The 18997-nt window shown below is 46.3% G+C and overlaps 2 protein-coding genes across 5 annotated transcripts in view; one reads left to right on the top strand and one right to left on the bottom strand.

The window, feature by feature from the left end:
• The window catches only part of LOC127387605 (D-beta-hydroxybutyrate dehydrogenase, mitochondrial-like), a 14836-nt gene extending 11410 nt beyond the window's left edge, over nucleotides 1–3426 (bottom strand). For both annotated transcript variants that reach the window (XM_051626168.1, XM_051626169.1), the window contains exon 1: nucleotides 3282–3426. In XM_051626168.1, the coding sequence (XP_051482128.1) occupies nucleotides 3282–3401 (120 nt within the window). In that variant the 5' untranslated portion in view covers nucleotides 3402–3426. The remainder of the gene's footprint in view (nucleotides 1–3281) is intronic.
• On the top strand, nucleotides 3412–18997 carry BDH1 (3-hydroxybutyrate dehydrogenase 1). 3 transcript variants are annotated; one of them, XM_051626165.1, is made up of 7 exons: nucleotides 3412–3528; nucleotides 4546–4677; nucleotides 7414–7486; nucleotides 8927–9037; nucleotides 14153–14294; nucleotides 15580–15732; nucleotides 17158–18997. In XM_051626165.1, the coding sequence occupies exons 2-7, from the start codon at nucleotides 4595–4597 to the stop codon at nucleotides 17625–17627; spliced, it is 1032 nt and encodes a 343-aa protein (XP_051482125.1). In that variant the 5' UTR covers nucleotides 3412–3528; nucleotides 4546–4594; the 3' UTR covers nucleotides 17628–18997. The 3 variants fall into 3 exon arrangements, with proteins under 3 accessions (XP_051482125.1, XP_051482126.1, XP_051482127.1); XM_051626166.1 differs by lacking the exon at nucleotides 3412–3528 and adding an exon at nucleotides 3809–3995; XM_051626167.1 differs by lacking the exon at nucleotides 3412–3528 and adding an exon at nucleotides 4021–4077.

The raw sequence follows: 18997 nt of genomic DNA, 5'->3' as shown, positions 1-18997 counted from the left end.
CGCAGCCAGGGCCAGTCAGTGTCTAGGAGGTACAATTCCAGCTGTAAGCCACAGTGGGCATATGCCTGTCTGCACACTAACCTGACTGCAATCTAAACCAAATGGTTTCAGCAGAGCTTCTGCTGGATCAACCAGCTCAAATAAGATTACAAGATTCCTGTGTAGAAACACAACCAGCTCCTAACTACTGTGAAATCCAAAATTTATTCAATTGCCAGTCTGTAACATTTGTGTTGCCTCGATACCTAAGCTAGAACAGTAGTGTTTTCTTTCAAGTATCAGTGGCCAAACAGAAAAGAAACATTTCAAAAGAACTTAGTGATCTACCAGCTCATGAGCTTTGTAAGAAAGTACAGCATAGAAAACATCCAAGTGACAGTGTCATCTGCTGGAACTGTACAGCAGCTCCTTACAGAATGACTCACTATTTTATGTTTTCTACCTACTCCTTCTCTATGCAGTACTTCCCATGCTGTATTTTTATATGCAGGAATGTGACTGCAGGTGAGGGCTTCCTTCTGAAACACCAGTCTTAACAGGAAAAACTTACTAAATCCCACATAATTATTATCTGATGGATAAATTGAGAGAGAAAATCTGATACTCGTCTGGTGTGACACAACAAGCTTGTGAGAGATCTGAAAACAGAATCCCAAATCCTGAAGAGAAGCATATACCAAACCACTGCCCATTCATCCTATTTCTTTGCTAGAAATTGATCTCTCTCCTGATTTTCTCACCACAGCCATGAAACAATCAGCTCCTAATGCTTAGTTCAGCTCACAGGTACCTAGCTGCAGTGCTGCACACAACTTCAAAATGAAACCATATCTGTGAGGCAATAACATAATAGCAATAAAGAGCTAAAGAATGCAATAAGGAAGTGAGTTCACTTCCAACTAAGTGGAGATATCAGCAACTCATATTCCCTGGTACTGTTATTAGCCACAGCTGGAATATAAACTTTTGCATGCTTGGTAGTGAAGTGGCAATAAGATATAGTTGCAGGGTGATAGCAATCAGAGCATTACTGCACAAACTCAGGATGTGCAGAGAGCACTAAGCAAATGAGCTACACCCTGTCCTGCCCTGTATGTCATATTGAAGCTATTGTCATCAAAGGGGAGTAATGATTTGATGTTGAAAGAAGAACTGATCAAAAGTCTGTCCTGCATTTAGCACACAAACACCCACATTAACACCAATTCTTACACCCAGGCAAAAGCACCCAGCTACAGGCTGGCTCTGCTAAACCTCAGAAGGTAGCAACAGCTAAAGGACATACAATGAGAATTAAATATACTGTGCTGAGTCTTAATCTAATTTACAGTGACACAACTCCAAGAGATAAGGATCAAGTACAAATCAGATCACAGAATTTGCCAAGGTTACCTCCCACTTAAATTCAGCAACCTGGCCCTAGAAGAAAAAAGCATTTGACTTTTTTTTTCCTCTGCCTACCTCCTTAGACTCTTTGCCTCTGAATTCTGAGAACAAGAGGCTTCTCAAAAGGGCAGAAACCAAGCAGAAGACAGAGTTGTAATCACTTCCAGAGCCCAGGACAGGCAAACAAACAAGATACCCAATCCTCGGCCGTTATTAACTTCCTCATCAGCCGGTCTAATGAGGACAGAGCTCAGCTGCAGGAAATAAAAGCAAATGGCTGAGATGTGTTCCTGTGTGCATCCAGTTTTAAGTCTCAGCAGCTGGTTTGCTTTCTAGGGTAAAAAAAAACCAAAACAACACACCAAACTACACAGAAAGGAGGAGGTTTAAAAATTATTTCCACTGATTATGAAGGTGAGAAGAGTGAGGAACAACTTAAAGAGTACAAAAAGGCTCCTGTGATTATTTGTTAATTATTTTTATTACACTAATTGCTGGTAATAAAACATGTGGCTACAGCAGCATGGTTCATAACAGACTGAGGCCCCAGCAGTACTAACGAGCATACAAAGAAAACCCAAGGGATATAAGAGATCTCACGTCTGTAGCTGCCCCTGTCTTTGTGCTGTGCCTGACAGACAGAGATCTCCAAATATGAGAGTAGAGAGCAACACCATCCCCAGCCAAAAAGCTCCTACCCCAAAAACCTCCAAACACAGAAAAGCTCAATTATCCTTATCTTTTTAAAGTCCCAAGATAAGCCTAATGACCCTCATTCTGAGTTTGATAAAGTCAGTCTGCAGCTCACAGTTTGACACAGTGCTGAGACAGGCAGGGGAGCTATCATGTCTCTAGCAGTGACATTAATCTGCACTTTGAGACACTTCAGGTGCCTCACTCACCAGCAAACACACAGTCTCAGGAAATACGCTCAGGAAATACTGCACAGGAGATGTGCTCGTGTATCAGAGATGCCAGGGCACCTGAGACCTATGAACACAGGGTGACTTCTTGGAGGTGCTGTGCTGGCATTCAGGCTGGGCTCTACTGCCTGTATCCTCGCTGGGTGACCCGCAGCACTGACATACACCTTTCACACGGTTCAAACAACCAGGCAGCCTGGTTTTGACCTGCCACCATCTCAGGTGCACTCACTTCACTACCTTTTCCTATTGGAATAGGATCACTTTATTCAACAGCAGGATTTATTTTACTCATACTAGTGATCTATCAAAATTATTCACATTTATTGCAAAAGAGGCTAAGTCAAGAGAAGCTACTTTTTCAGCCTCAGTCTCTGGGAACCCACCATGCTTGCCTATACTTTATCTTCTACTGTGTCACTTGTTTTCTGGATCCTGTTCCCCCTTGTGCCCTGCCTTGACCATCTGCTCGTTATCAGATTCACTTGAAGATGAGAGCAAGCACACAGCAGACTCTGCTTGCTCTCTTTTCTGAGAGTCAGGAAGTTGAGGTTTGCAATCCCAGGCAAAGGAACTGAAAATATTCACTAAAGGGAAGGTATCTTCTGGGGCGGGATAGGGATGGGGCACGAGTGCAGCAGAGCAGATGGAGTGAAGTGGGAGGTTGCAAAAAGGCCAAAGCTGTTATCTGGGCATTTCAGCAGGGCAGGGCTGAGCTGCAGGCCCTGGAGCAAGCCCCCGAGGGGCCGGCCGGCTGCCCCAGGCCCTCCACAGCTCGGCGCGTCGTCCCCCCTGGCCGTGCGCGTTCAGCCCCCGGCAGCCCGCCCGGGCACAGCCGCGGCCCCCGGCCCCGCGGGACGGCGGCAGAGGCGGGCCTGGCGGCGCGGCGCCATTTTGGGCCTCGGGAAGCCCCCGGCGGCCTCTCCCCGGCGAGCCCCAGCGGGGGTCGAAGCCCCCGGCCGCGGTACTCACGGGCAGGGCGCGGCGGGGCCGCGGGAGGAGGAGGAGGAGGAGGCGGCCCAGGCACCACCCGCCGCCCGCCAGCACCAGAGCGGCGCTCAGCGCCAGCAGCGGCAGCGCCGAGCCCCGCATGGCCGCAGCCTATCGCCGCAGCCTATCGCCGGCGCCCGCCCCGGCCCTTCCCCGGCCCGTCCCCCGCCGCGCCCCTGCAGCCGGGGCACCGGCCCAGCCTCATTCAAACGGCAGCAGCGCCCGGCAGGTAACGCGCGCGGAGCCTGGGAGGGAGCGGGGCGGGCGGGCGGGCCGCCGATGCGGCGGCAGGCCGAGCCCCTGGCTGCCGGGCCGCCCGGTGACCTTGTGGGGAGGGGGCGATGCGGGCGGCGCGGCAGCGGCGGGAGGCAGCGGCGGGAGGCAGCGGCGGGAGGCAGCGGCGGGAGGCACCGGCAGCCCCCGCCGCCCCCCCGGGGCCTCACGCGGGGCAGGCCGCGCCCCCGCCCGGCCCCGGCGCATCTCCCGCCGTTGGCGAGCGCCGTTACCCGCTGCCGGCCGCGGCAGGGCCTGCCCGGGGCAGAAGGGCCGTCCCCTCGCCCCCTCCCTACAAAATTCCTCACAAAAAGGGCAGCAACCGAGCCCTCTTGAATGTCTGGAAATGACCGGAACCAGCGAGCCGTCCTGCGTCTGGACCTCTCCGTTCCGAGCTGGGCGCCAAACCCCCGCTCTTCTGTGGTAATTCCGTCGGTTTTCAGTCGCGGCCTGTTGGGCAGCAGGCCCCGGAGCTGCCCCAGCAGCAGCCCGGCCTTCGCCTGAGGTGCAGATAAACCGAAACTATTAGATTCCGTTTTTCTGTTGTAATAAAAGAGGCCGTGCTTTAAGCTGGGAAATGTTTTGTGCGCTGGATCCTGTTTATCCAAGATGAATATGATTGAAGTTAATTTTTTTGTACTTAATTCTTGTTCTTGAGTTGTTTTCTCACTTAAAATAATGGAAATACCTTATTTTTTACCTGTTTCAGAGAATACAGTTAAAAATGCATTAAAAAAGAAGAAAACAGCATTTTCTTTAAATGCATCCCTGCTTATCAGTTTACTTTTTTTTTTTCCCCTTATTTAAAAGCATCTTGGGGTGGTTGAAGATTGAGCTGTTTATCTTGATGTGAGGGATTGCAAGGGGGAAAGATGAGTTCCTTTGGACTTTATTTTCTTCTTGAAATACGTGGAGTCAGCATGACTTAAAAATAATTGAGCAACTGAAACAGAGGTGCTATCTTGTATTGCAGAGCTAAGGAAGAACAGTCTTGGTGTTGGTAGAGAGTGTTAACTAAAAACATGTTGGCTACCAAGCTGTCCCGGCCTCTCCTGAACTTCTCTGTGAAAGCCCTGAATTTCAAGGACACAGGAAATGGTTTCAGGTAGGTAACCTGGTGGAAAAGAAGAAAGAATGAGATCTTGAGTACAGCACACATTGAGGGCTCATTTGAATTCAGTGGGACAGTTTATTTACAGAATCACAAAATGGTTGAGTTTGGAAGAGCCTTCTGGAGATCACCTGGTTCAACTTCCCTGCTAAAGCAGGGCCTCCTAGAGCTGGTTGTCTAGAACTGTGTCCAGATGGCTTTTTAATATCTCCAAGGATGGAGACCCCACAGCCTGCCTGGGCAACCTGTGCCAGGGCTCAGTCCTTGAGCTGGGCACAGAGAAGATGGACTTTACGTACAAGGAGATGTTAACAACATGATTTTTTTATACTCGGACTATCATCTGCAGTCAAAAGGGTGGGTTGAGTAACAAAGCTGTTTTCTTCTGAACAGGAGCAGAACATTGTCTATCTAAATCTAATTCCTAGCTCCGAAAAAAAAACACAACCCTTTTATATTAATACATGATTGGAAACCTACTAATCCAAATTCAGAGCAAGTTGAGCCAGCTCTCACTGGCTTTGCTGTAGAGCACGGTTGCCAAACAATGGTGCGTGTACCTTTAATTGTACATAAGCCATTTAAAAGTGACTCATGGCCTGCTAAGAAAGAAGTGCCACCTCCAGAGCTGTTTTACCGCTGTTGATAGCGGTGTCCAGCACCATCACTGTCCAGGAGGGCTCCTTTAACAGGGAGCTGTAGAGACCAAAGAAACCTAAACTGTTAGAGATTTCCTATGCAAACAGACAAAGGCCTTTTATCTCTTATTTACTCAACATACACCAAAGCTCCATTGGCAGGAATCTGCTGTGGCCTCAAAGATACAAATTAATGCTTTATTAACTTCAGAAAGTAATTTTCAGCTTTTTGTTTTGTTTTGCTTACTGTGTATTTGTGTTTTGTGCATCTTGTACTGAGGGAAAAAATAGCTTGCATTTTTTGAAGTACCCGCAAGCTGCTAAACCTGAAATGGAAATCCAGCTGTTCATCTGAAAGGCAGTGTTGTCACTTACACCTTAGTGCCTTTATATACTTGACTCTTCAAGCTGAGGACTGCCTTTTGTGGTGTAACTGAGGAAAATAAAAGTGCATGGTTACAAGCCCAGATTCAATCCACGGACCGTCTGTGCATTTTAAAAGTCTCAGTTGTGGTCTCTAGAATTCAGCCATGCAGAATGACACAAATGGCTCCTGCACTTTAGTGTTCTGAGTCGGGCTAACATCGCATATGCCTCATAGCTATTTCCTCTGATGACATTCCTGCTGGTCAGCAGCTGGCATCTTATGCCCTTGCCTTCAGGTCAAGGTAGAGAGAATGTCAAATAGTTGTTCTCTACAGGTTGTTGTGAATAGAGTGCAGCAAATCAGTGCTCTTCAGTGAAATAAGAGGTCCAGATATGACACTGAAAAATAAAAGTCAAGTTCATGCAACTAAAAGAAGTGTTATGAACACTTCTGGGCACTTTGAGACACACCAAGAAGCTTATCGTTGAGATAAAGGTTCCAAGCCAGGATTGCAGGTCAGTGATGTTAACGCAGACTTTGTCTGGAGACTGACCTTTGCAGTAATTAAATTGGCTGTAGCTATTTCAAGAGTTGATTGGGCTTGTGACACTCAAAGTTAGAGCAGGAAGGTGAGCAGATGCCATTGGGCTGAGTATAAATCAGCTCCTTTCCTGCCTTGTTCAAAACTTCTGCTGTATCAGAGCCTTTTACTAGCTTTGTTTTCCCAAGATGCAGCTCAGATGCCCTAGTGTCTGCAGATTCCTCCTCAGTGTAGCACAGGTCACTCTGGGAGCACCTATGATGTCTGAGCAGGAGACTCAAACCCTGGAAGGCATAGTTGCTTTGCTCTGCTTTGACTTTGTGGACATAGTTTATCTTCCTGGGAGTCAGACATACTGTACAGAGGAGCTTCAGACCTGCATGGCAGGTATTGCTCAAGATGGTAAGACACTGGAACAGCTTGCCCAGGGAAATTGTGGATGCCCCATCCCTGGAAGTGTTCAAGGACAGGTTGGATGGGGCCTGGAGCAACCTGATCTAGTGGGAGGTGTCCCTACATACGGCAGGTGGGTTGGAACTAGGTGATCTTCAAGGGCCTTTCCAAACCAAACCATTCAGTGATTCTAGGATAGTGTCTGTCAGTTTAAAGGGTTGCAAAAAGGGGGTATAAGATCTAAGAGTATCAAATGGGTAGACACTGCAGAGGAGGAAGTGTCGTCTAAAATGACAGAATAGTGGAGCTGTGTGTAAAAGCAACAAGAGAGATCCAAGCAAATTTGACTTTAGGTGTCAGAGACAATGCCACAGCAGAACACTTTCATCAGACAAATTAATAACTTACCCTACCTCAGCTCTGTGCAACTCTTAAATGATAGTGTTGTTGCAGTTGGAAAATAAAACACTGTACTGCCCATTTTGCAGGTGGAAAAGAGTTCTGTGCCTCCAGACCAGGAGCTATTTTAGAATTCTTGGTCATATCCAGACAGCTTCTGCAGCTGGAAATAACATCAAGGTCTTTTGAGAAACAAATGTTTCGTACTGCAGGAAACACCCAGACTAAAGAGAAATGTAGGTTGGATTTTGTCTTCTCAAATGACAGCCTACATCGTGTATATAGGCAACCCTACATTCCTTTTCATGTGTATGCTGCAGCATTGGAGTATGGACAAGATATTCCATGCCTGATTGTTCTCTTGTTGTTTGTTTATTATTTTTTTTTAACAGGCCTGTGCAAAGATTTTGTTTCCCTCTCTTGTCCCCATGTGGCAGCCGCTCTTATGCAACTGAAGTTGATCAGGTGAGTGTCATTGTGGTTTCCAGGAACTAGTGCTGCTGAGCTGGGGCTTTAAAACCCCTATAGCCTGGTGACCAAATTGATCTTTCTGATTGGCCAGAAAGACTCTGAGCTGGACCTCTCCAACATACTCCACATTCTTTCCTAGCACAGAGCTTCCACTGACGTAGCATGGTACATGCTGCTAAGGATGGAAACAAGCAGTCAGACTAGTGAGTGCTTTCTATTTTTGGAACTCACTCAGCAGATTAACTCTTCTACCTTAGAGTTGGAGGAATTTGCATGACAAATTCTTAATAAAGCATTGTTTTTTGGAGTGTTTAAAGAGATGTAAGTAAATCAGGGTGTCCTCACCTCCTAATCTGGAGAGTACCCCTCTTCTTTAACAGCCTTTTCCTTGAAGGTGATGGCTTGCCAGGAACATCACCAAACAAAAGGAAGGGGCGTATTTTTGCCCTCTTTCAGTCTTGCACCATAGAATTCAGCACTGTAGCAGTGCTAGAGCATGCACATCTTGCTCTGCAAGACTGACAGAGTCCAAGAGGAATTCAGGTTTGGCCCCTGCTGGGCTTCCAGAGTGACCCTGATCAGTCCCTGTGTTTCCCAGGGAAAGCAAAATTTCTATTTTTTTTAAAAGAGATGAGTTAGAGTGAATTTGAAGTAATTATTACCCAATCCCACTCACAGCAGCACCTTGCTACTTGTGCACTTACCCTGCTAGGATGTCTGATACACCATTTAATTTTTAACATGTCACTTAACTACTGCTTCTCTTTGGCTTAGAATAAGGGGTTTGGAGAAGGGAGGTGTACTTCTATTTAAATTTTAAGTTGGAAAAATAAGAAGAGCAAAAAACAACCAAACAAAAAGACTGATGGCCAACTGGCCTTAATTTCAAATATTAAATTGATTCTACTTAACTTTTAAACCCCAGCACTAGAGGGTTTACATACTAGGGAGAGAGAAAGAGGAGTGAGCAGTCAGGAGGGTTAACCCATGAGCTTTCTGCAGTCAAGCTTACGGGCTGCTGCATGGCACAGAAGAGTGGACTCCTGCTTGCTTTGAACATATAGGAACAGTTCCTACTGAAGGGAAAACATTTCTTGAGAACTGTCTGGTATATTTTCAGATTTCAAGGTGGATGTGAACTGCGAGAGAATAGTGGTTTGCTTGGTCTCTTTGCCTTGGGAGTGTGTTGCCAGAGATACTAGTCTTCTCTTTATGTTGGGAGGACAGTGTTCCTACCTCACTGGAGTGAACTCAGAGTGAAACCTTTGTTTCTTGTCTTCAGGAAGCACTGGGTGGCAGCAGCTGGCAGTGAGTGTAGAGAATATCCCTGGAACAGACTGCTCCTGGCCAAAGACATGGTTTTGTTCTGTGCACTGCAAATCACAGATTTCAAATACTCATTTCCAGTGCATTTTGTTCTGTTTTGTTTTGCAGATTGGCAGCAAAGCTGTGCTTATAACAGGTTGTGACTCAGGGTTTGGATTTGCTTTGGCGAAGCACCTGCATACCAAGGGCTTCATTATTTATGCTGGCTGCCTGCAAAAGGTAGGGGAAACAAAATACTATATTCTTCACTATATTCTTCAGCATGGCACATGCACAGACATGTAGGAAATCCAGTCTCCCCTCTCCACTCTGCACAGCTTTCTGCTAAGAGTGAGGCTGTTTAGTAGCCCAAAGGGAAGGACACGTGTGCTATAATTTCATAGAGTATAACCTGCTGTAGACCAGAACCAGGGGTGAAGAGTGTTCATGGAAGTTCTTACTTGAATCTCATTGTTGTGGTCTGTTCCAGAACTGATGAACTGGAAGCCCAAATCTAATTTTATAGGCTTATCCACAAGCAAATACTGGGATCAGGTTGAGTCTGAATCTTTGGCCCTTCTCTCAGACTATACATATTTATGCAGCGTTTGTTTTGATTATTGTAACGTCCACCAAGCCAGCAGTGATTTTATGGCATGTGGTATAAGCATATTTTAATATATTCTTGAGTACAGCTGTACCTAAGTGTGTGTTGAGGGTCTCCTGAAATGGCAGTGAAGGTGATAGAGTTCCACTAGTGCAAATGAGAGCCAAATCAGGCCACAAATAGCTTAGTGATGCAGTTTTATTAGACTGCAGGAATCTCTGTGAGGTAGTCAGAGACGGCTGGTTGTGGAGAACAGGAGCCTCTCTCTCCTTGTGAAGCACTGCACTTTTTTAGCTGCATGACCATTTCCCAGCAGAAACAAGCCTGCTCCTCAGGATATCCTGGGGTGGGTCAGTTATTTTGATCCTAATCTTTTAGCTCTCACATCACTATACATGTATCTTGAATAGTTGTATTATTCAAAGAAAATTTGCCTGGTGTTTTTAAATCTTATTAATACTCTTGCTGCTGTTTATTTTTCAATTATTAATAAGTTTTGCTTAAATTGTTACTTCTTTCTGCTGCATTTTTTCAAAAGCAGTTTATTTCTGTAGCTCTGTTCTTTGTGGTGTCTCAGCTTTGCGTCAAGGTTCTATTTCTTAACCTGAGCTCCCTCTACAGGCTTTGCAGCAGAACAAGACACTTGGAAACAGCTGCTTTTCAAAAGGTATCAAGAAGAGAGAGGGTAGATACATACTTTTTTGGCAGATGTGTCTACTCAGCTTTTGTAACTGAAGATAGACATTAGAGGATATAAGAACGCGGCAGACTTAAAAACCATGTTTAGAATGATACCCTGCATCTTTGTTAACAGGAGCCTAAAATTTCAGAGTTGCAAAGTTACTTCTGGGTTTCACTTCCTCTGTCTGAACTGCCCGCAAGACCCGATTTTTAGTGAGGATGTCTTCAGCTGTCGCTGACACCTCCCTTCCATTTTGGTGTCTTCAGTACTCATTCTGCTGAATGCATGTTTGTGGAAAATCTTGGCCTCTGACAATTTTAGCACAAGCTGACATGCAGCAGCATGCCAGCACTCTTGAGCCATATTTATTTCCTCGACAAAAACCAGCAGAAAGCTTTGCTGTATCACTGTGTAATTAAATACTGCTTCTTTAGCTGGACTCACATCCCGTGTTCCAAAATGTGTGATTGTGGCAAGACTGGTAACAGCAGTCATCAGAAAAATATTTTCAATGCCAGAGCTCTGTAAGTTATCAGGTTGGCCTCCTGTGTGTTTCAGGGCATATATTTGATGTAGAACTGCTCTGTAGAACTAAAGCAACTCCAGGAGGCTGAGCTCATTTCCCAATGTGCCACAGGTTTCACTAGCAAAACCATAAGCAGAATTCTGATCAGAGTGTAGTTACTACTGGTGCTGATTTTAGGGGCAGAAAAAGCCTGGTGTGTTTTTAGATGCTAGAGGAAGTGGAGGTAGAAATAAACATCATCATCTAGTGGTTGGGTATATTTGACCTAACCCTGGCAGAGAGGAAATGGCTGTGAAACTTCAGGGTTATTTTCATGTTTTTCACAGCACACCTGCACATCAGAAGCCATTGTATCCTCAGGGATGCCCTGTTCTTAGGAATGTCACAGATTAAAAGTGTGTGCTGTGCTGACTCTTCATCAGGAAAGGTGGCAGGTTCCTGAGTGTCTATTTTTGCTGAAGGAAACCTGAGTGAGGTGTTGAGAATCACAGGTGAGGGAAGCCTAAGGATGCATCTGTGCTGTGTCCTATTTCACACACATTTTATTCCTAACATTTTCACTGGCGAACATATTCGTAAGAGAGTTGTGTTGATGCTCCATTGCCAAAAGACAGTGGTAGACTGGATCCAGTGAACGATCATGCTGCAGCTGTCTTATTTTTTCCTCTTTGGTTAATAGCTGGAGGAGCCAGCTGACACAAGATGCAGAAGGTATTTTTCCGTCAGTGGACATATGTGATGTTTGTCACGGCTGTCAGGAGTGTGGCGGAATCCTTGTTTGCTTTGCTTTGTGTGCTCAGGCCTGTTGGAGCTTGCAAGGGGGATGAGAAGCAGAGGTTTTCTGAGCAAGCCAGCATGCAGGACAGCTACTGTAGGGCTCAACAAGAGTGCCTAGAGCCTCAGGGTTACATACAACTTCAAGGACACACTGATAAAGATACAAGGTGAATCCCTTGGGCCCCAGAGGGCGACCATGGGAAGACGAAGATGAAGTAGTGGTGTGCTTTTTCAGTCTGCAAGAGCTGGCTTCTCTTGCCATGGGGACAGTGGACTCTGGGGCTAACAGCAGATACTTACTGGTCTCTTGGTGAAGCTTGAGATGGTCCTTCCAGTGCTGCCTGTGGGCCTGGGCCTTGTGGGATGGACTCCATCCCATGTCAGGAGACATGACACAATCATAGGGTGCCTGACTTAAGCACCACCATTCTACTTTTTCTGAAGAGCCAAGGAAATGGCCATGTAGTTCTGGTTTAATACCCAGGATCCAACTCTTGGCCAGGATTGCAGCCCCAAAGGTCCAAGCACCCACCTGCCTGTAGGTAGGAGGGCAGGAGGGACGTTGGCTTGCTGAGCCAGCCCCTGTAAGGAAGGAAGAAGAGAACACTGTGAAGGTCCCAGTAGAACTTATGAGGTGTCTGAGACTGGTGTGTTGCATTGGCCCAGAGATTTTGTAGCACCTCACAGACCTGGGATCAAGGAAACATGATTGGACTTGATGATCTTGAAGGTCTTTACCAACCTTAATGATTCTATAATTCTAAAGGAGCACCTGGGCATTATTGTTCTTCCTCTTCCCTTTAGCTGGGTCTGCTGTTTCCAAGGAACTTGCATGCTTGCACTTGCTGATTCCCTGTTGGCATTCCCACATGTGCCACTTGTATGCTTTTCAATGCTTAGCAGTGTACACTGGCTTCAGCACCACAGTGCTTTTGAGTGAGCAGCAAGCTTAGCACAAAGCTCTAATTTCAGTCACTCTAAGAATGAATACCACTAAGCTGTGCATGGGACTTTTAACTGCTCCATTTTGTATGCAATATGCTTCTGTGTGAAGAGAATGCAGTAGATGCTTCTTTTAAGGACAAACACTAACCAGTATTAAAAGGGCTGTGGTAGAATAAGGATGGGTGGAGAAGACGATGCGAGATGTCAGGTACTTAAGTTATTGTCAACAGTCTGTGAGCACAGTGGATAAACCCAGGAATGAGAGGAGCCAGGATAAAGTTTTTTGAAGACGGGTGGCACAGAGACAGGGGGATATATGACCACCTTCATGTGGTATCTAAAGCAAGGTGTCTGAAGGGAACTTTTGCTCAGGGAGGGGTGAGTGGAGCAGATGGGCAGCCTAGGTTCAGACTGCAGAGACGAGCACCATCTCCTTGACAGCTGACTGCTGCCAGTCTCTGACAGGCATTGGCTGTGACTCAAGGTGTTTAGAACAAGCTGATGTCACTCAGCAGTCAGGAAACAGCCCTGCCATGAAGAACTGACCTGTTTCAGGTCAGAGGAAAAAGCTATCTATTCATCTATCACACCTGCCTTGTAAAAGCTCGGGAGTGAAGAGCACCCTGATGCTTGCCTGCTGATGCTGATACAGTGAGCAGGGCTACCTGGAAGGTTGAATGGCTGAGGAAGAAGAGCTGAGCAGCTGTCAGATGATCTTGTGGAATATGCTCCATGTCTAGCTTGTTAGTGCGGAGTAAAAGACTTATAGTGAGGGATGATATTGAGGAGACAGAGGGAGTTTCTTACAGTAAAGACATGGATGTTCCCAAAAAGTTATTTTCAGAGCAAGACCTCACCATCCTCTGCAAAAGTACCCTGGAGTGGCCAGCAAAGTCCAGTTGCTTGTAACCATGGGAGAGATTCAGGGATAGTCTCAAACTCACAGTAGTATCCCATGTCTGTTTCCTGAAAGCACCATATCCAGTCTTCACTGCAGTGAAGGGAGTAGCTCTGGGCATGGCAGTCCTGTTGCTAGCAGCATCTGGCCCACGTGGAAGGTACCTCAGGGGGTTAGCTGCAGTTGTGTTGCAGGGCTGTTAGTGCATATACATGTATGCTGGGGTAATCTGTTGTTTTGAGCTGAGAAAAAATGAGTAGAGATGGGAAATGGGAGTGAGAAAAAGCTCGTAAGGGAAGACAGAGAAAAGAGCAAGATGATGGGGGAATTGCTAGCAGGCAAGTTGGCCAGGCACATGATGATCAGACTCTGTAGCAGAGTCTGTTGGAGGCAGCAGGTAGCTATGTGCATAGATGAGCTGTAGAGAGCAGTGGACAGGCAGTCCCTCTCCCAGGACTGTTGCTCCCAGAGCTGGCAAGGCGACTGAGAAGCACGTGCAACGTAAATGTGCAGCCACTCACTCGCTGGTTCATCCCTGCTAAGCTATTTGCTGGGCCCCATATGCAAGCCAAAGTGAGGACAGCACCACATTCCCACCACTGGAGCAGTGGGACATAGCTTGGTCTCAAAAACTTGTACTGGGCAGGAGTTGTCTTGCTGGGGTTGATCCAGCTTTGGTTGCTTTCTTGGTGGTCAAAGCATTTTTTACCAACTGACTTGGTGGCAGGGCTCATGGCCAGACAGAGGCTCAAGGAACGGTGTTCTGGAGGAGCAGTCCTTTCCATCAGCTGCAGGACTCAACTGATTTCTCTGTGACTGCCCTGTGCACTCTCCTTTGTTTGATTTGATGGTTGCTGTCCATTTGATACTCTGTACAAGCCCTTTGGCTAGATTGAAACCAGTGCTTTCTTCCCCTCTAGGACAAGGGAGGTGGTGGCTCCAAGGAGCTGGACGACATGAACAGTGATCGAATGAGAACAGTCCAGCTCAACGTCTGTGACAGCAAAGAAGTGGACCGAGCAGTGGAGCACGTGAATAGCAGCTTGCCGGACCCAGAGAAAGGTAGGTGTGCCCAGTAGGCTCTAAGGTCATGTACGTGGCAGGAGCTCCCCCAGCTGGGCTCTGAGAGCATTTTCAGGGCACATTTCAAAAGCTAAACGTATGATAAGGGCACAAAGCTTTGAGAAGCTGCAGTGCAGAGCAAATGGCTTGTTTAAATTTTGTATCATATGAGAAAGCAGCTTCCCACTTAAAACAGCATCTACAAAGAACTGCTTTTTCTCCACTAGCTCCAACAGGGACATTAGCTGAAATCAGGGTGGTGTTCAAGACCCTGGGATTAGTGGTTTATTCCTGTGACCTGAAGTTCATTGTGACTCCCTTTATGTTGTGAAACCTGGCCAGTACTCAAAGATTGGGGATTAGCAATGGAAATGTCTCCCCTAAACTTTCAAAAGGTGAAGGAAACAGAGAGGCTTTCCAAAGGATTTCCCATGAAGCCAGCTGGGTATTATTGATGCCATTACAGATGCTACCATATATTACAGATTACAGAGTTCAGGAGGTAGCTGTAACTGACTTCCTTAACCTGCCTGCCTCATTCTGCTGAGGTGATGACAGCAAAATCTGCTCCAGTACTGTGAAATCCTAGTTGCTCATGCATTCCTGAAACCTTTCCACCCTTTGGTGAACTACATGTTTCTCCTAAAGAACATCCACACTTAAGCCCATGAAGGTTATTTAAAAGCATAACAGCCACTAATGTTTTCTTTTTGGATTGTGTATAAACCTATATCTTCTACTTTATTTAATTAAATTGCCTTTTCTGGGCTATGTCCAGAATGGGCTGTGGCATCTGTTCTACCCATGTCCACCCATGCCCACATCCCCCTTCCCAGCATTGCAGACATTGTAGTTCTTATGGTGACACAAGGGATTTTACATTGAAAGAATTACTCTTTTATTTCTTACCAAGTCTTTCCTTTTCTTATTATTTGCATTAAGAGATTATATTTTGCTTCTTCTAAAAATTCACAACAGATAAAAAGAGAATGGTGAAGAGAACAGCTTAGACAAAGCTGAACTTCTCAGTTTGCTGGCTCAAATCTTCCTGGGCAGCCTTATTCACTGGCTGCAGTGTTGGGCAGTTCAAGCAGATTCTGACTGTGGTTATATTTGCTCAGGAGGCTGAAGTTCGCTCTGGACTGTGTTCTGTCTGGCTTTCATCTTTACAGGTCTTAATGAAAAGCTCTGTTTTGTGGTTCCATAATCTATTAGCAAGGCCTTTTCCAGGCTGCTTTCATTAGTGTCCCAGAGGGAGAGCTTTATGCTTGATTTTGTCTTCCAGGGCTGTGGGGGCTGGTTAACAATGCTGGGATCTCCACATTCGGGGAAGTAGAGTTTACAAGCATGGACACCTACATGGAGGTAGCTGAAGTGAATCTGTGGGGGACTGTTCGAACCACCAAGGCTTTCCTCCCTCTCATCCGGAGGTCAAAAGGTGAGTGATCTCCTCTGGACTGGTACTCCCTGGCCCCCCATTCTGCCCCCCATCTTGCTGTGTTAGAGGCTAAAAGGTCTATTATGCTTCTCTCTATACTAGTGGCCACCTTCATATCTTTACAGACAGAATCTGACCCACAGCTTACACAAAAATGACAGATGTCCTAACCCCTTTGAGTTACACAGCAAGGCAGCAGTCCTGAAAGCCAGTAATCGTTTCTCTTTCCCATCTGTACTGTCTTCTTCTGCAGCATCCCACATAAGATCTAACCCATTATACCTTCTTTTACCTGTTCAGAAGCTGCAGCTCACCATGAATTTCAGTGCCAGCAGCAATCCTCCCCTCTATACAAAATGCAGCTGTGCCAGTGCTGGGCGGGGTGGGCAGCAGCAGTGTGCTCTGTGTGCTTCTTGCAGGGAGGTGTCAGCTGTGTGCTTTGTTACTTTCAGAGCTTGTAACCTATGAGAGGTGAGGTTTGTACAGGAAAGGAACACATACCTGGAGCTCACATGGGTCTTGGCATAAAGGGGCAGAAGCTTTCCTGTGCTGGGGACAGCTACCTGACTAAATGATAATATACTTTTACTCTTGAGGCATCCACAGACATTAACAGTGTTGGGTTTATAGTTCTGTGCTGCAGACCATGGCAAGATATCCACTTCTGTGGTCAAAATTTCCCTTTCTAACCCAACTCAGCTATGAACACTGATAGAAAGCGCAGAGAACTGCAGCACCCTACCAGCAGTCTCCCCAGCCCAAATGGATGGCTTCTGGAGAGGACACAGCCCCAGCTCTCTGCCTGGAGCCATAGTCCAGCTGTCAGAAAAGGTTGCAGTAGAACTGGACTGCTCTGCCTGTTTATGGTGCAGGAGTAATCCATTCCCTTTTAAGAGGCAGACGCTATAAGCAACCATTGGTCTCCTAGATTTTGCGCCTTCGACTGGCAAATAAACAAGCTCAGCTTTGGTGCCAGCGACATTTTGCACTGCGGCTTCCTCTTTGGGCTCAGCCCTGATCACTGTTGAGCAATCACAGAATTACCAAGGCTGGAAAAGACCTTTAAGATCATCAAGTCTAGCCTATGAACAGCACCACCACATTGGCTAGATCATCGGCTAGACCAATGTTCTAACCTCTTCTGTGTTCCCAGTAACACTGAGCTTTGTGTGTCACCATGTGCCTATGGCCTTGGGTATAAAGAGCCAGGAAGCACAAGCAATGGGCTTGTTCTCCTTCCTGAAGGCCATTGCTGAGGACTGCAATGCTTAGATAGAGCCATCAGCAGGTCTGCCAGGGAGCTCTTACAGATACACAGTAGGTGGGTGGATGCACATTCAGGAATCTATTGGGTGGTATGTGTCAGGTGATCTGCTTTGGATCAGGTCCCACAGCTCAGCTGTGCTTTGCCTGGCCTCTGCCTAGGTCGTGTGGTGAACATCAGTAGCATGATGGGTCGGATGGGCAGTCCTGCCCGGTCCCCATACTGCATCACCAAGTTTGGTGTGGAAGCCTTCTCCGACTGCCTGCGGTACGAAATGCAGCCCCAGGGGGTGATGGTCAGCATCGTGGAACCTGGCAACTTCATAGCTGCCACCAACCTGTACAGCCCCGAGCGCATCAAGGCCATAGCTGACAAAATGTGGGATGAGCTCCCGGAGATAGTGCGCAAAGACTATGGCAGGAAGTACTTCGATGAGCAGGTCAGCAAGATGGAGACGTACTGCAACAGCGGCTCCACGGACACCTCGCCTGTCATCGAGAGCGTGGCCCACGCGCTCACCTCCACGGCCCCCTACACCCGCTACCACCCCATGGATTACTACTGGTGGCTCCGCATGCAGATCATGACCCACATGCCTGCTGCCATTTCAGATCGGCTCTATGTCTATTGAGGCCTCATGCTCCTAGGCAAACACAGGTGGGAAATTTGTTAAAGAGAACGTTGTACACGCTTCCCATTAGTTGTTTTAAAATTAATCTAACCTCATTTCAGAGTACTGTATTTTAGGTCTAAAGGGTTCATTTAAACATCTGACATAACCTAAAGGGCAGTCATTTGCAAGGGATGCTTCATAGGCAGGAACACATTTTGTTTGTGCAGGGACATTTGTTCTTTGCTGTTTATTTAATGTAATCTTTTTCACCTCGAATGTCAAGTTAAAATGATTATTTAAACTGCAATTGCTCTGAAGTGTTTTCAGAATAATTTCTGCTGACAGCTGAACACAATCTTCATAATTCCTGCCTAGGATGCAGCCTTCACACCATAAAACAGAGGCCCTCTGTGCTGTAATGGCAAACCACTGCCTCCTGATGACAGAGTGTCCCAACAGACTTTTCCAGGCCTGGTCACAGTATCCCAAGGCAGAGCAGAGACTTCCTTAATTTGGGGATCAGAACTCAAAATGCTCAAGGTGCTGAAACTGAGTGACTGACCCTGTACCTTTCTGTCTTAGAATTATACTATTAAAACCTTAAAGAAAAGGAACCATGCTGCTTTTCTTGCATGCTTTCTTGCAAAGGAGTTCAACAACCCAGGGACTCAATCCTGCAGTCCTTTCCCACAGGAGTTTCTTACTCATATGAGCATTCCCACGAGTGTGAGCAGCTTTACACAAAAAACTGCAGGAGTCAGCATTGGCCCATAGTAACATTTCTCTTCAACGGTAATTGAACATCACCTTCAAACTTAGTCTTGAGGAGGGTTTCACTCCAGCTCCTGTAATTTGTGAGGATCGCCGCTGAGCCGAAGGAGGCAGAGTTACAGTCCTGGCAGTGGATGCCATTTATACCAGGGACCTCAGAATCACACCAAGTGTTTGCACAGCACCTTGCACACACAGCATGAACCCTGACCAGGGCACTACTGCAGTGCAGGTGTTGGTGACAATAACAACTTCCACTGAAGGAGTTGCTGAGCTGAAATACATCTAACATGATACAAATCTAACAGGACGTCCATAACAATAAAGTTAACTTCAAGAGCAGTTTCATTTCCGTGATGGTTGTTTACATGTCTGAGAAACATTTGTTTTGTACTGTAAGAAAAGAAAAGGAAAGAAAAGAACCATAGAAAGTACTTCTGTGGGAAAATGCAGAAAGAGTTAAATTTTTTTAAGCTTGAAAGGCAAAAAACAAACAAGAAATTAAAACACCATTGTCAGCAAAGTCAAAGAGAAGGGATCTTATATGCTTTAGTAACATACTATGACATGATCAAACTCCTTTGGTTTAATAAATGTATACATGAATGGTAACAAAA

Source organism: Apus apus, chromosome 8, assembly GCF_020740795.1.
Source record: "Apus apus isolate bApuApu2 chromosome 8, bApuApu2.pri.cur, whole genome shotgun sequence".
Taxonomy (NCBI): Eukaryota; Metazoa; Chordata; class Aves; order Apodiformes; family Apodidae; genus Apus; species Apus apus.
This window is presented reverse-complemented; position numbering and strand designations above follow the sequence as displayed.